General features: G+C 40.9%; 2 protein-coding genes across 4 annotated transcripts; one reads left to right on the forward strand and one right to left on the reverse strand.

Moving 5' to 3' along the window:
- Positions 1-2,048: 2,048 nt before the first annotated feature.
- Positions 2,049-6,127, reverse strand: c9h13orf42 (chromosome 9 C13orf42 homolog). Its single transcript, XM_015037091.1, has 3 exons — positions 5,704-6,127; positions 5,161-5,305; positions 2,049-2,882 (listed from the first exon to the last, which is right to left on the reverse strand). The coding sequence occupies exons 1-3, from the start codon at positions 6,106-6,108 to the stop codon at positions 2,608-2,610; spliced, it is 825 nt and encodes a 274-aa protein (XP_014892577.1). The 5' UTR covers positions 6,109-6,127; the 3' UTR covers positions 2,049-2,607.
- On the forward strand, positions 2,796-10,648 carry LOC106950316 (uncharacterized protein CXorf21). Of its 3 annotated transcripts, none has more exons than XM_015037089.1 (2): positions 2,796-2,915; positions 9,267-10,648. In XM_015037089.1, the coding sequence occupies exon 2, from the start codon at positions 9,269-9,271 to the stop codon at positions 10,193-10,195; it is 927 nt and encodes a 308-aa protein (XP_014892575.1). In that variant the 5' UTR covers positions 2,796-2,915; positions 9,267-9,268; the 3' UTR covers positions 10,196-10,648. The 3 variants fall into 3 exon arrangements, with proteins under 3 accessions (XP_014892575.1, XP_014892574.1, XP_014892576.1); XM_015037088.1 differs by lacking the exon at positions 2,796-2,915 and adding an exon at positions 5,212-5,353; XM_015037090.1 differs by lacking the exon at positions 2,796-2,915 and adding an exon at positions 8,174-8,265.
- Positions 10,649-16,089: the final 5,441 nt, after the last annotated feature.

Raw genomic sequence — 16,089 nt, forward strand, 5'->3', positions numbered from 1 at the left:
TGACCGTATGTTAAAAAGTAACCTAATAAGTAACTTGAAAGGCATTTCTGATAACTAAATAAATGGTTACGTGAATTAGTGAAAGTCGTAGCAACAGAGCTGGCCCAGAACGTCACCCCGCCACTGCCATCTTTGCCGCTCTGACGTTCTTTTCTGCAGCGGTCGTATTTGTTTTACTCCACTTGCAACAGAAAAGGATGCATGGCTTTCAAAATGTTTCACTTTTTTGTTTTTATCTCTTTAACTTTACAAAATGCTATTTCAGAGCTCTTGAAGTTGTTTTGGGAAAACCGAGACAGACCTCTTTGTTCTTTTCCGTGAACAGCGAGGTTTTGACTTTGAAAGTTTCCCATGGATGAAATTTTTACCCAGTTGAAGTTATTTAACCTCGGCTGGTGTCAGTGAGTTTGTTTCTTGTCTGTACTTGAATTTCTTTAGTTTGGGACATGAGTTGTTGCTTTGTAGATCTTTTATCCTACTTCATAGCATCAGGTTATATTTTGTTGATTTCTTGATTCTACAGGTCTCCATATTATTCAGCCCTGGGTAATGAAAGCAAACTCGGCTCTCCAGAAAAGTGTAGTCAGTCATGGGTAAATCCTTTTTTTTTTTTTTTGAAGAGGTTCAGATGATTTTGGAGAAATCCTCATTTAAAAAATGTGTCTGATAAGTGCAAATAGGCTCATATGAAGCATATAAAACATTTAAAAACAGAAAGGGGGCGAGGCTTTTCACAGCTTTGTACACCTAAATAAATTGACGACTCTTAAAAAATTGGTTTATAAAATGAAAACTGAGCCCTAAGTATTTACCGTGTTAGAATTATGTAATAAATCTCTGCCGGGCATAAAACACAAACCCCAAAATATCTGAAAAGTCAATAAATCTGTACAGCGTTTAAGCTTTCCATCTTTATTTATTCACCCTTCTTGTACAAGGCCTATTTACCTTTAGCATGGATTATTGTGCTGTATTTGAGCTGGTATGAAGCTTTTCACGCAGCCGGGAGGCCTTGACCTCGCCCTGGCCGCGTCCACCTGTTAAACGAAACTTTAATTCATGTAGCCGTCTCTGACTTTGAGCTTGAAAGGAAGCATTGTTGCTTTTCAAAAATCGTCTTTGATACCCATCAGAAGCACACACTCGCGAGTCTGGACTGTAAACTGCAATCAGCCAAAATTCGACATTTGCCGACCCTATTGAAGGTTTCTCTTGCTCAGCTCAGCTCGAAAGGCATTTAGAAAGAAATGCGATGAACCAGGCGGTCAAATTGATCTCAAGATGACGGAAGAAACGGAGAACTTTTAGAAAGGATGTACGTTAGGCCAATGGAGAGTCTTCCAAGTTATTCTCTTGCTGTGCAGCACAGCTAGAAGGTTAAATGATTGTAGAATGTTCATGTAAAACAACCAAATTTGCAGCTTTAATTACAGGTTCCTGTCATCCACGGGTCCATGACTCAAATATTCAGTGGTGCTTTTGGTATAAATAAGTAATTACTAGCACAAAAATATTTCTGGACCAAATTTTGTCCCTTTAGAAATTGGTTGACTAGTCCTGAATTCTTGCCTTCTGTTTGCCCAGTTAATCTAACTATTAACCAGTCACTCCAGGAAGTTGTGATGTTTTGATTCAGTCGTCCGAAAATTTTGGGCATGCTTGCAATATTTACCAATCATGTCAGCCTTCAGGGAGTCATCACATCATCTTCTCTGTTAGCCCTTCAACAGCATTTTTTACCAGCATCACTCTGAAAAGTAGCTTGTATAACGAGCTCAGCAGATGCACAGTTTGACCAGTTGTTTGCTAATTGCTGCTGGCTAGTCTGAAGGAGCTGAGTGGGGTAGTTGCGGGGAAGGGCTGCTCTGTAAGTTGGAAGCTCTGAAGATTCAAAACTGCAGCTCCGAGGAGGAGATGCACCTTGATGGAGACACTAGATCCAACCAGGAGTTAGACCTAGAGCTAAATGGTTGCCATGGGAGATTAAAGTATTTCTCAAACATGCTTCAAAAAAATGTTTGAGAAAACATTTTTCTCATGTTATGAGGGAATAACATCCCTCATGTTTTTGATGAGGGAATAACATCAGAACGTGATGTAAATGTCAGAAACGTCAATTTTACTTAATACTGTACCCTTTAAACTGTTCCACATCCTGCTGTTTCTGTTTCTTGATCTTCTTTTGTTCACCAATGTTCTCTACCAAACATCAGAACAGCTGGATTCATACTGAGATTCATTTACACAAGGGTGTGTCAATTTTAGTAAGTCAGGTTTCCTCTCAAACTAGTTGGTTGCTTTTGGTTTTATTTATCGGCATCAGAGTGAAGAGGGAAGAATCAGGGTCATTTTTTGTTTATTTGCAAAAAGATCAGCATTGATTTTCTCTCCACTTCATTATTATGCACTACTTTGTGTTTATCTGCCGCATACAAACCGCATGAGACAAAATGTGAAAAGGTCGAAGGGGTACGAATACTTTTGCCAGCCACTGCGTTTGCTGCAGCGTCAGTGTGTGTAGCAGTCTTAAAAAGATGCAAAAACCATTTAGTCTGAGCTCAGTCAGCGTCACGGCAGTGCTGCTGGTTTCACGTGTCCACGTTAGCCTCACTGCTTTTTTAATTTGGGCTTAAAGCGCAGGGTCTGGAAGGCGCTCTCCACCACTTTGGGCAGGTGGATCGGGTTCCTCTGCAGTCGTAGTCTGCTGCTTGTGGAACCGGTCTGCTGCTGCTGCTGCTGCTGCTTCTTCTTCTTCTTCTCCTTCTTTGAAGCGCTTTCCTTGGCACTGTCGGGAGCTTCACTCGGTTCGGAGTCGTCTGTGACCCGCGGGACCCTCAACACCCAGTTGGAGTGAAGGTCGTGCTCGGCCGAGCTGGAGGCCACTGAGGTGGGGCAGCAGAGAGAGAAAGCACGAGGTGAGGCTGAAAGTGGCCAACAGCTTTAAAGAACACAGGACATGGTTTAGTTACAGACCACTAAAACAGTTCAGTTTTAATTCAATGCAAACATGTGAAGGTGCCACATTTATCGGCTCAATCAGTTATTGTGGCAAAGGTTATACAGCAGAGAAAACTTTCAATCCTCAATGGCAGGTTTGGGTTCTGAGAAATCCCTGACGATGTTGAGGAGTTTGTTACTGAGACAAGTTCAGCAGGATTAACCTGCTGCAGCAGGCTAATCCTTCACTAAAATGTTGTTTTTTATTTAAGTTGAAGGTTAAGGAGAGAGGGATATTTGAACCAATACCTTTTGCATAATCTATGTACATTTTCCATAATCAGGGTACTTTTTATGACCGCTTGGTTCAGATCAGACTGAAGGATTCCTAAAGGATTTAGATCTGAGAACTGAGATGAACTTTGTATTTACTGCTGCCTCTTGGCCAGGACTCCCCTAAAAAGGAGGTTTTTAATCTGAATGAGTTTTAATCCTGGTAAAATAAAGATAAAAAGTAAGGCAGAACCAGTCGTGCATTGCTTCCAACAGATGCTGGTGTAAAATTTGTTGGGTTCCTGCCAGCGCATTAGGAAAAAAATAGAAAATATTGAACTTTTCACTGAAGAGGTTTGTTGCAGTTAAATTTGATGTGCTAAAAGTCGAAAAGCAATATATTATACAGATACATCTGTTCCCAAAGCTGTGAAGCAAATCTCCCAAACCATTACCTGTTCCAGATTCAATCCAAAACTCAGACAAATCAAAGAAACTACAGAAAAAAGCTAGCAACACTGACTTTGACCTAACTTGTAAATAGTATAAAAGCAATGATAAAAACAGGAAATTGTTGAGTCTGTACTATTGCTGTGCATAACAAGATTCTTCAGGTATCCATAATAAATTCCTTCAGATTTACTTTCAACAAAAGCTTCAGTGAGGCAAGGTAGCACATCTGGAAAATAAGCCTGCCTCACAGATCTGGAGCCATGTTTGTTTCTCCCAAATTATGCACACAGGTCTCATTACGACTCAAAGAATGTCCGACCTTGATGTATCCTCTTTATTTATCAGGATTATGAATAATACCTTCAGTTTTCTTGCAAAAACAATTGTGTTCGAACATTCCCCCACCAGGCATTTGAAACTGCTCAGTTCTCGGATACACAGCCATACTGTCTGATCCGGTGTTAGAAATTACAGATATGTAAACCTTGGGGGGGAAATATTTTATTGAAAGTAATTTGTTTTCTTAGGATAAAATATGAAATGTACACTCTGAAGGTAAAAAACAAACAAACAAAAAAAAACACACACAGAAGAAAAGGGGTTTAAAATTATGCCTGATTTGCTTTTGAAATCCATATTGTGACCCGAATAAATTGGCTTGTTTTGCCTTATTGTCATATATGTCAAAACATTTACTAAAATCTATGTTTTTGCACTTTGCATGCACATATATCAGACTGCTCACTGCACTTAAAGGAACGTTTCAAGTAAACTCACATTGCAGGAATGCCTTTATGTAATTGCACATTGAATTCACAGGGACAAGCCTGTTGTAAAAACTGCAGGCACACAATGCAGTGAACGGTTCGTCCCTCAAGTTGACCTCCATTATGTGAACGCACACATTTCTACATTAACGTGAAGATTTGTCTGCTCGGACACACTCGACTGCCTTCATTTTCAAAAAAAAAAATCGTATGAGGAGTACGAATACTTTTGCCAGCCACTGCGTTTGCTGCAGCGTCAGTGTGTGTAGCAGTCTTAACAAGATGCAAAAACCATTTAGTCTGAGCTCAGTCAGCGTCACGGCAGTGCTGCTGGTTTCACGTGTCCACGTTAGCCTCACTGCTTTTTTAATTTGGGCTTAAAGCGCAGGGTCTGGAAGGCGCTCTCCACCACTTTGGGCAGGTGGATCGGGCTCCATTTCTAACATTCTTAGAAATGTTATTTCTAAGAATCAGAGTAAGGAACGATGCTATCAGTTCAAAACATTTATTAAAACTCGTTATTAGAAACACGCTGGGTCAACCTGCGTAATAAAAAAAAAAACTGTCTGTAGTCTTAACTGTAAAATCAGAAACATCAAGCATGTACAAATTAGATTTTGTTCCTCAGACTTGTTTCTTTGTGCCTATGTCACCGCTCACATTCAGAATTCACAGAACCATCCCACTGGTTCCCAGGATCGGTCGGTCTCTCTCTCTCTCTCTCGCTCACCTATGACATCTACGTCTGCGTGGCCGTCGTCCTTGTAGGGTTTACGCAGAGGTTCGCTGTCACAGCTGGCGATGACCTCATCAAAGAACTGCAGCGTGTCCTCCTCTGTGGGGACCGGAGGCGTGGATGGTTTGGGTCTTAATATCTGTGGTTGACAGAAGAGGAATAATTGGCTCTTTCTTTCAGTACGCAGGTGTTTTGAAATTTGAATGTATTTCATTGGGATTTTATGCGATAGAGCAAAACAAAATAGTTTTGAAGTTTGTGGTTTACAACAAAAAAAGAGAAAAGTATCTTTACGCAAATAAAATCTGGTGAAACTACTTGCTTTCAAAAGCCTCTAACTAATAAATAAAGTCACTATGTGTGTAATACTCTTTGAATTTTTTTCTAAGTTAAAACATTTTTTATTTTTAATTTTCCTTCTATTTCACAACAAAAATGTTCATGTGCTGGTCTTTCTCACCAAACCTCAATCAAAGCCATCGCAGTTTGTGGTTGGAAGACGATAACATGGAGTACCAATACTCCTGCGCATCTTACCGGTTCCTCCATCTTTGGAGGTGGAGGTGCGGGTTTCCTCTTCGGACACGCTGCGGCCTTGGCATCGTTGCTCTTCAGGTCGCTGACACTCTTAGTGTACTGCCTCCTGAGAGCCACCAGGGCCTCCAGGTACTCCAGACAGTTCTGGTTCTGGGAGTACAGCCAAATCCTGTCCTCTTGCCTCTGGTAATAGTACAGAGTCGACTCGATGCTCACGCTGCTCTTGCTCCGCGTCAGGGTCGACCCCTCGGAGGAGCGGCTTCTCTCCCCCACCACCAGCATGGAGGTGCTGCGGACCAGTCGGACCGTGCAGGCGCTGTGGTAGTCGCCGTGAAGCCCACCGTCACCTCGGCCTCTGTTTCCGTGATGGTTGGGTCGGAACACATTGTTGAGCTTCTTGAACATCCCTCTGAAAGGACTCTTACATGCTTACAGACCTGCTCTTGTGTTCCTCACTTTGTCTGCGTCTTCTCTCCTGGCTTCAAGACATTGTGAACCTTCCAAGAAAACAAGCCAATAAAGCTTCTTGGCTAACTCTGGCTGAGCCGTTTCCTGGGGCCAGTCTCTGTCCGGGGTGCTGAAGCAGCCAAACGAAAAGCAGATCTGAAAACAGGTGTCTAACTTGATCTCGGCGTGTCTTTAATGCTATCGGATGTTGCTCAGCAACACCGCTGCGGAGTCGGGTTGGTAACTCTACACTTGGTGTTATCGTTACAGTGAGCTGTTGCACGCCTGGCAGGTATCATTACCAGCAGCAGACTGAGACATAAACTAGGCAAGACTTCAGATCTTGACTTCGACCACATGAATCCATCTGTTTATAAACATGCATTATAGATGGGAGGATAATTAAACTTCACTCAATATAGAAGAATAAACTCCTTGGAAGTTTTGATAAATTTCTTTTTTTCTTTTTTTAATTTGGAGATCAATATGTATAAGGCAGCTTGTCCTAATTGTTTTCACAAACTTTAAAAGTTAGGTGATGCTATTTATGTATAGTGTTACCTCTGTTAATTAATAATAAAGTGTTTTCCTCTTGATTTGATTGGCTGCTGTTGTTGGGCTCCTCCGTCCCCAGCAGAGGAAGTATGTAAGACGCTGAGCTGACACCGATACACATGTAGAGACAGAGGGGCTTTTATGTTGGGAAAAACCCCACAGGCTGACGGCATCAGTCACTTTCACTGGGTAACTAATATCCACCTAATGATGTTGTCTGGTGAGACACTCAATATTTGGATTTTGAGGTTTGGAGGTTTCAGTTGAAGCATTTTTCTTTTCTTTTTTTTTTTTTTTTCCAAAGGCGAGATGGTCATGTCACAAATAACTTGAAATATTTTAAACAGAGAATTTGAGGCACAAGGTTGAATTTGTTGTGCGTTTTTTATTTTTTATTTTATTTTATCCATTATGCTTGAAAGTTAGGGTCATCGGCTCAAATAGAGAAATGTTCATCTCCCTTAGCAACTTGAACTACAATCACTTACTTGTAGCTAGCAGAAGGTTTATTCTTTGCTTTGGTAAGATGAATTTAAATTGATTGGCTTGATATGTCAGTAAGGTTTATGTTTTTTTGTTTGTTTGTTTGTTTTTTAATTCTTGGACACTTGATTTGTCCACTGAAACCAGCTGTGAAGTGTGTTTGTGATTAATATGTATTTCTATCCAAACTTAAACCATGTGACAAAAACTTTCTCCACCGGATGAAACGAACTGTTCAGAACAAAAACCAGGAACCCTTAAAACTCAAATCTGCTGGAACAGCAGCATCACTGCCAGAATATTGGAAAACCATTCAATATTTGATCATGTTGCTGGATCTGACGATAACATAAACACGTCACTAAACAGCGTTAAGGTAGAAGGAAACTTTAAACCTCTGAATTTTGAAGAATTTTAAGGTACAAGCTGTAAAAACCAACCATCCAGATTTACCTTGGAACCGTTAGCCGCCTTTTTAGAAAAACGAAAAGAGGAATCAGCGTCCGCTGGCTCTCACTTCGTGATAATATCCGTGTTAAATTAGACTTCCTTCTGCTTTTAAACACCTGCTTCCTTTGCATAGGAACAGAACATCTGTGGTTTCTTTTTATGTTTGTTGATTTCTTTGACAGAAGCTTTAACTTTTGATGACGTAAAACCAAATGCATAGATAGGAACACAAATCATAAATAGAAAACAACAAGGAAACAAGACACCGAAGCTATCAAAGAGCATCGTGGGTCAACATCAATGTCAAGCCTGCATAAGTTAGAGAGATGCTGAGTTGAGAGTTGCACTGAAGCCAGATTTCCAGAAGTGACATGCGAGAGAAAGACGCTAGCCGTCCCACTTCCTCTAACAGGTTGTATAAAACAGCATTCACATACATGCAGACCTAATTACACCGACTGGGAAGAACAATAGGTTTATATAAATGTCCAATACTTATTTTGAAAACATCTGAAATTTTAAAAACCTGCTGCATGCTTCAACAGAAGAAAAAAAAAAAGTACATCATCATCTAGGATTAAAAAGCTAAAGCAGATTTCCAGATTGGAAGTTTGATTCTGGTTCAAGGTAGGAAGATGTCTGATTCTGATATATTTGTTGCTATTGTTGACATTTTACTCATTTTAACTTTAACATTTTAGAGGCTAAAGATTGTCTCTGCTGGAGCGATGATGGTTTATTTATATTTCTGTGAATGTACTTTTCACGAAAATATATTTGATATATTTAAATCAGAAATATGTTCCAGTGCAAAAGTACTCAACACCCACTGAACTTTTTCAGATCTTATCATGGTACAAATCAACTTTTTCTTCCATTTTATTGGGATTTTACGTGACTGGTCAACACAAAGTAGTGCGTAATTATTAGGTGGATTGTTTTCTAAATTTTTTGCATATGAAAATCTGTAGTGTGGCACGTATGCAGTGTCCTTTACTCTATTAGCAGCCTAACCCTACAACAGGGCTCCTCTCTCACCGGTTGCACTAGCTTACGTATATTTCAGTTTCTTCTACATCCTCAACATTGAGGTGAACAAAAAAATGAACAGACAAACCGGACAACAGTGTGTTAAATGTTACTGACGCAGCATCTGCTGCAGACAGAGTGAGAGGAGGCGGCAGGTGGAAGTGGAGCAAATAACTCTCTTTGCGCTCTTTCCTTCTTCTGATTGTTGCATAGACAGAAAAAAACATCTATTCATTCGCATCGGAAAGTGTTTTCCCTCCGGTTTTCTCACGTCTTTCATCTTCTCTACCTCGGCCTCCAGGGGTCTTTATATCAAGACCTGTCTGAAGTTTCACAAAACTACTCAAGTTAAGCTCCTCTACGGCTTTGTCCCTGACCTATGTGGTGGTCACTGTGACCCCTCTATCCAGGCCGTTACACAAAAGCTTCTGGTTAAAGCGTGATGTAATGCAAAAAGATTCACGGAGTATTTTGAAGACCAGCAGACGCTGAACGTTTTCCTTTTAGTCCTTTAGTTGTGCTATATTTCAGACTGTATTTAAAACAAACTGCTGAGGTTTTTTCGCTTCCATCTCAGAGTATTTATAATTTTCTTCCAGCGATGCTGTGTGAAGGGAGACTGCTGAGCATGACCTACGGTGAGACGGAGGAGATGGACTCGCTGCCTCCTCCTCAGACTTTCCGTTGCGCTGGTGGGCGACCCAGAGCCTCCCTAACACCCAGCACCTCCGACCCCGCTCCGCTCGTCTCCTACAGCTCCTGGAGGGAAACGGGAGAGACAGTCGACCTGTACATCTCTCCGCTTTCGACCTCGTCACATCTCCAGGGAGTCTATACGGGGAGGCAAATATCTGCAGACATGGAAATTCCCGCACAGCCTCATTGTGACGGGGGTGACGCCGCCCTCTTGGTTCCCTCCTTCTGCCAGACCATCTATGAAAACTACAGCGACCTCCATATTGGAGGGGAGCAGGTGCTGCCTCTGTCAGCCAACGACGGCGATTTGAGGGCGTGTGCCGACGCGCAGGCCGTGAGGCCGTTCCTGCAGTCCTGCGATGTCCCGCTGGCGGTGGACGACTCCCCTCCAGGACAGCGAGGTCTGCAGAACCTGCTCCGGAGGGGATCCAACCACTGGAGGCAGGCGAGCGGCCGCGATCGCAGCTTCTTGTTCCAGGGTCGCGAGGGCCCCTTCTCCAATTCCCTGCTGAATCATTACCTGGAGCAGAAGCTCTTGGATCTGTACCAGCAGTACATGATGGAGAACATGGCGAGGGAGGGAGTTCCGGGTCCAGATGGCAGTGCCATTTGCCCGCTGCTGGGTTCGGAGCTTGTTCTGACCAGCCTTGACCAGATCACCCAACAGCTCAGCCGGGAGGGCAACCTGGAGGCCGGCCTGGCCAAGGACATGGTTCTGAGCTGCTTGCTGCGGGTGGCCAGCGACCTGCAGTCGGGTGAGATCAGCACGCCCTTCCTGCAGATTTCAACCGAGGCCTCCGGGGAGCAGCTCACAGAGAGTACGCAAGAATAACCACAAAGCTGAAAAGCTCACTTTCAGTTCTCCTTTACAACTAAGCTCGCTTATTGCTGTTCTGGAGAGTGAAAACCTAGAATTGGTGTAGATAAGCAACTTTCCACGTGTTTGTCTTTCTGTCAATAAACAGGAAATGAAAATTGAAACTGGAGTTTCCCCTTTTTTTTTTTCCTTTAGAAAACAATCAGACTGATCAACACAGCTTATAGCACCCCACCTTCAATTAAAGCTGCAACTGTTCAAACTGTAAAACACAGCATGGTGAGATGAAGTGAAGCTAATGAGCCTCCACCCTGTGCCCAACTAATTATTTAAAGCCATGTATTCAGTTTTATGATCACTAAATAGTAAGTGTTGCACAGCCTCGCTTCAACTGGCCTTCACTCTTTGAAACAATGAGCGGCATTGAAAAAAAAAACAAAAAAAAAAACAGTGCATTATTTACATTTTCTAAAAAAAAAAACTTACAATGAATCATAAAACTAACAGAAAAATGAAACAAGTTACTGGACCTCAAAGACATCATGTGCGTCAGCATGAATTGCCATGCATCAAACATAATAACATTATTATAAGACCGCAACAAAAGTGTTGAAAAGGTAGTCATGATAAAATAAATGTTTTCATAAAGATATACAGTTGATCCCCCTGCCTCTTTGTGATTTAGTATTTGTGGATTATGTGCCTATTTAAGTATTTTTCAGTGATATTTTAATCAAAATTTTTTAGAAATCCGCCTATTCAAGGATTTTTTTTCCAGAGCACATAGAAAATATTCAAAAGGAAATGCAAATTATAAAGCAGAAGTGCCTGGCTCCAAAGCTACTTCACACGCTTTCACCTGGAGTTTGCAAAGTTGCCAATCCAGAAGCGCCAATATTTTCCTTGGGGCTGATTGGCTGCACCTCTGAGGGTGGTGCACGTTAATGTAGGTGACGGTATATTTGGTGTTTGAACTTCCAAAATAGGGAGTTATAAGGACTTTTAGATCCAGTGGCAGTTGCGGTCCCTATGCCTTGCAAACACTGGGGGGCCCCTGGGTATTTTCTCTTTTTTTTTTTTTTTTTGCCTAATGATTGTTTTTATGAGTTTGATTGCATCCATTATCTTTTGCTTAATAAAGACTCAGGTTGCGGAGGCAGATTAAGCAGAGAGGCCCAAACTTCCCTCCCTTTCTCTCTCACTTGGGGCAGTTCCTCTGGGGGAACCCCAAAGCGTTCCCTGGCCAGGTGGGGAACATAATCCTGCCCCGGTTCCGTCTCTGGGTCTCCTAATGGTGGGACGTGCCAGGAACGCCATGGAGGCGTCCAGAAAGCATCTTAACTGCACTGCGTTTTCTTATAAGATAAATCTGATGGTTTGATGACGATAAAGTGTATGACACAGGTCTGATAAGAAATTTATAAATACTAATTATTGAAATCAATATTAATTTTGGGGTTTTTATTATAAAATTAAACTTTATTTCTCTTGTGACTGAGGATATAGCAAGTAACTTAATAAAAAAAAACATGAACTGGCTGCTCAAGTTTTCATTTATTGCAGAAATTCCAAATTCACATAGATACAAAAATATGTATACAGGATAATAATAATAATAATAATAATAATAATAATAATAATAATAATAATAATAATAATAATAATAATAATAAACTTACTTCCCCACAAATATTGAGATAAATGTGCAATGGCAAGTTGTTCAGAAACAACACATTTTCTGCAATCAACAAGGTCCTGGTACTGTTTATTTTTTGTTCTAATAGATATTCCTCATATCAGAGATGGTAAAGCACATTTAAATATTTTGGTTTTCTGGTGCAGCAAAGATAAATAAATAAAGACTAAAAGTTAAGACAAAAAGAAAAAGAAAACCCCTGTTTATCTATAAATACCTTCAATGTTGACTAAACGTGCTGCTTTCCATATAGACAAGCCAAACGCCTCCCAGAAAACATGTTTATGGTCAGATGAGACAAAGATTAACCACAAGTCAAGGTTAGGTTTCCAAACCAAGAGCACTGATCTGAACTGATGATTAAAGACAAAATTAATAAAATCCAAACTGGGGAAAATATTTTACTTTTTTTTTTTTCTATTTATCTTTGCTTGATTTGTGGCTGGTTTGTTTGGAGAACTGCCTAAATAAAAGTCATGATAAACTTAAAAGGAAAATAATAACAGCTTCGTGGATTACTATTGACCTTTCATAAAGATCAAAACAAAAAGTCGGTCAATGCACAACCAGTCTGATATGTTTTGTTTGAACAGATTATTTATTATTATGAACAGCTTAAAAAAAATCTGTAACTTCAGCTGTGAGTTAAGCAAAACGTTTGCTTGAGTTGTGCTAAAAATACTCTCTGATCCACAGTGCATGATTCATTTCTGACATTACTTTGCTTTTTCATGGAGTCAAAAATGTTGTTGAAACGTATCACTTCACCCATTTTTGTTTGTGTCTATACGACTGTCTACCTAGATTAAGAAAGTTTACCAAACATTTTTCTTTCCAGCGCTTTCTCATTTTCCATAAACTTTGAGACGCTCATGACTTTCTGGTAAACTTTGCAGTTTGACAAACAGTCACAAGGGGGGAGCATTACCACCTTACTTATTAAGCCTCATGACTATGACAAACACCCTCTGCTTCTTCTGCCTCTTTTATTCCTCCTCCTCTATCAGCCGCCATCCATTCATCCGGTTAATGCTCCTTATCTTCTGTCGGCGTCTACTCGGAGACTATGATGTCATCCGGGCCCGGCAGTAAATCTGGAGCATGCAGGCGGTCGGGATCTGTGTTTGTGATTCTGGCATACATTTCAGATTGGCAATATCTAAGGCGTGGGAACGTGTCTGGGGAAGACGTCGCACAAATTGCACAAATGAGGCTCTCAGCGGGGTACGTCTGCGCACTAAAAGTGACATTTACTCCTCCCAATTCTGTTTAAAGTGCTTTTGAGGGACTTGCAACCCTATTCCAACTCGGTTTGGCCGTGGCCTTCTGGAGTCGGTGTTTGATCAGCTTCCTCGTTTCCTGTCCAAACAAAAAGCCCGCAGGAGGAAACTGTGTTTACCGAGCCGAGCGCTGCGCAGCCTGAGAGCCGTGTGAAGTCTCAAGGCTGCAAAGACACATGTTTGGTATTTCTGCTTCCATCCGGATTGAGCATTCCAGGTAAATGTTAAAAAGAGCCGAGCCCTTACAGATCTAAACACAAATGTTCAGATATAAATATGATTCACCCAATGCCAAACCGAGCACATTCAAATGAACTGATTTCCGCAGACCTTGGGCAAATGAAAAGCAGACCTGTTGTTCCAGCGCAGGCTGTTTACCAGAATTGTTTAAAAGGGCTGAAGGTAACGCTGCACGCAGCAGAGTTTCTCCTGCATTTATTCGCAAAACCCCAACTTCACCAAGTGTTGGCAAAATGAAGCAAATTTCTATTCAGGAGGAGTTTCATTCTCAACAAGTTGTTTATGTAAACTAACGAAGGGTCAGGGGCAAAGGTCTGAAAATTATTAGCGTTTTAGTAGCTGTTCCTTCAAACAACAAAAAACCCTTCGCCAAGTGGCAAAGGAGAGGCTGTGACAGAAGAGCAGGGACAGAGACTGATAATATAAAAGGCAAGGTGGAATGATCCACAGACAAAAAAAAAATCTCTCTAATCATCTTAGCAGTGAAACTAGAAGGGAGGCCAAAACACTGGAGTGTCTTTCATCGGTTCATAAAGCAATTTCCTTGTCACAAAGACTTTTTAACACGGAGGGCAAGCGGAGGCAAGGCCGCAAGATTTTACATCAAAACCAAGGCCTGCGTACACTCTCACTATTGTGACTTTAATTCAGGTACAAATCTGTGATTTGATTTAATTTAGAAAAGCTTTTACTCTGTAGCCTTGCAGATTACATTGGTCATGCATTCTGACTGTGGAAACAAAAACAAACAAAACCCCCCCCCCGGCAGATTTCAAACCTGATCTTTTACACTTCTTACATTATTAGGCATTAATACATACAAATGTGTCAATGTTTAATGTTTTTAAAAAAGATGAAAATGTGCAAGCCTTACTCATTCAAAAACCACTTCCCTCTCTAGGCCAACATTTCGCAGGCTCTGAGCCACTTGATGGGATTTACATTTGCTCAGAAGCTGTCGCTTTTCTCCTGTTTTCCATGCCCGGCCTTGGGAGTGAACGTCCTTTGTTTTCAGATTAAATCTACTAGAGTGACCTAATGTCCCAGTGGCAGCGCGCCGGAACATTTAACGACAGCCCCGCTCTGTATCTTACTGATTGACACTAAGACACATAGGTGGCGGAACAGGAGAACGCACATTTCCCGGTCAGTTAGCCTCCCAAGGTTGCAGGGAGCCTGCAGCGGAGCGGCTGACCTTGGTGCAGCCGGAGCAGACGGAGAGAGACCTTGAGAGACAGCGGAGCGGCAGGATCTGTGCTCTCAAGGAGCTGGGAAACATAATGTGTTAGTGTTTGACTATATATCACAGCACACTGCAGCCATGTGAATGTGGATGGCAGCAGGATGGGAAAAAATATAAATTTTATTCACATGGACCTTCCTGAAAAAAACAACAAAAAACCCCCCAAATAGTTGTAATAATTATTTAAAAATGACATATTTTATTAAAAAGAAGCATATAGTCTTCATTGCAAAGTTTGAGTTGGTTTTTATTATTTTATCTCTTTTTTTCTGCAAAAGAAACTGCAAATTATATTGAAACAAAATATTGTAGCTTAGCTTGAATAACATCTCATGTAGATTTACTCTTAGAATTAAATTCACTTTAATTCTAAGAGAAATAAAATAAATCAGGCCAAAATGCAAAGAGAGTGTGGGATCATAACTGAGAAAATATTCAACAGTCAACACAATGGCAGGGGAAATGAATCATGTCACAGAAGGAGACAGTACAAAAAAAACAACAACAAAGAAAGAAACCAGAGAGCTATATATACACCGAAGAATACTGATGAATGACCCTGGACGCAGGTGAGGACAGGTGATTGGGAAAATCTGAGTAATTGAAGAAACAGGCAGGCTGAAGATAAAAACAGGCAGGAAATTGAAAAATAAAGGCTCAAACTAGAATCTCAAATAGAACAAAATCTAAAAGCAAAAGAACTGAACATAAAAATAAACGAGGGAACAGAATACAAAAGAATAAACCTATGTGGGAAGATCTTAAAAGTTACAATCATGAACTGAATGGTTAGAACTGATGATAGAAACATAAACGAAGCCCAAAGCTCAAACAACCTCAGGCACTAAAACATTTTGGTTTGATTTCCAACACAAAGCATCTGGGATACCTTTGGCCACCTTTCATTCTGTGCACTTTACACATTTACAGTCAAATTATTCTGTTGTTTTGAACAATGTCTGGTGCATCTCATTTAAAGAAGGTCAGAGTCAGTGTTAGATTGAAGTTGAAGGATATGTCCACCGCATTTTACAGTTTGAATGTATTTAGCTATGAAAGAACAAAATAGTTTTTTTTTTCAGAAATTATGGGTTGTTCTTTACATTCAAGATGATCACAAAAAGCTCCATTTTTCATAAGTCGTAGAAGACGTCAGTAGCAAAAGACCTCAGCACAAACCGCATAACCAGGTAAATAAAATCTGAAAATTAAGAACAAGACACTTAAGTTTCCCATCGCTAAATCAGCAGCCAACATATTTCCGTGAAAGTGGAAAGTTGGCTTTTGCGTTTGTTTTGCACGCAATAAACGTGTCGTTTATTGCGTTGCTCAGCCACGTCAATTTACTCGATTCTTCCACTATTCTCTCCAGCTCCTTTGAAATTCCACAGAAAGCAGCAGACAATGAGCCACGCCGACTGGAATAAAAACTTATCCTCCACTGTGTGAA

The sequence above is a fragment of the Poecilia latipinna genome, unplaced genomic scaffold (assembly GCF_001443285.1).
Source record: "Poecilia latipinna isolate Pla-1442-1.1 unplaced genomic scaffold, P_latipinna-1.0 Scaffold392, whole genome shotgun sequence".
NCBI classification, from domain to species: Eukaryota; Metazoa; Chordata; class Actinopteri; order Cyprinodontiformes; family Poeciliidae; genus Poecilia; species Poecilia latipinna.

Coding starts and splice junctions, on each gene's coding strand:
- LOC106950316 (XM_015037088.1), top strand. CDS start 5,287: ATGGTTTGGGTCTTAATATCTGTGGTTGACAGAAGAGGAATAATTGGC. Junction 5,354..9,266: donor CTCTTTCTTTCAGTACGCAG/GTGTTTTGAAAT, acceptor ATTTTCTTCCAG/CGATGCTGTGTGAAGGGAGA.
- c9h13orf42 (XM_015037091.1), bottom strand. CDS start 6,108: ATGTTCAAGAAGCTCAACAATGTGTTCCGACCCAACCATCACGGAAAC. Junction 5,306..5,703: donor CTCCAAAGATGGAGGAACCG/GTAAGATGCGCA, acceptor TGTCAACCACAG/ATATTAAGACCCAAACCATC. Junction 2,883..5,160: donor CGCAGACGTAGATGTCATAG/GTGAGCGAGAGA, acceptor GCCCCACCTCAG/TGGCCTCCAGCTCGGCCGAG.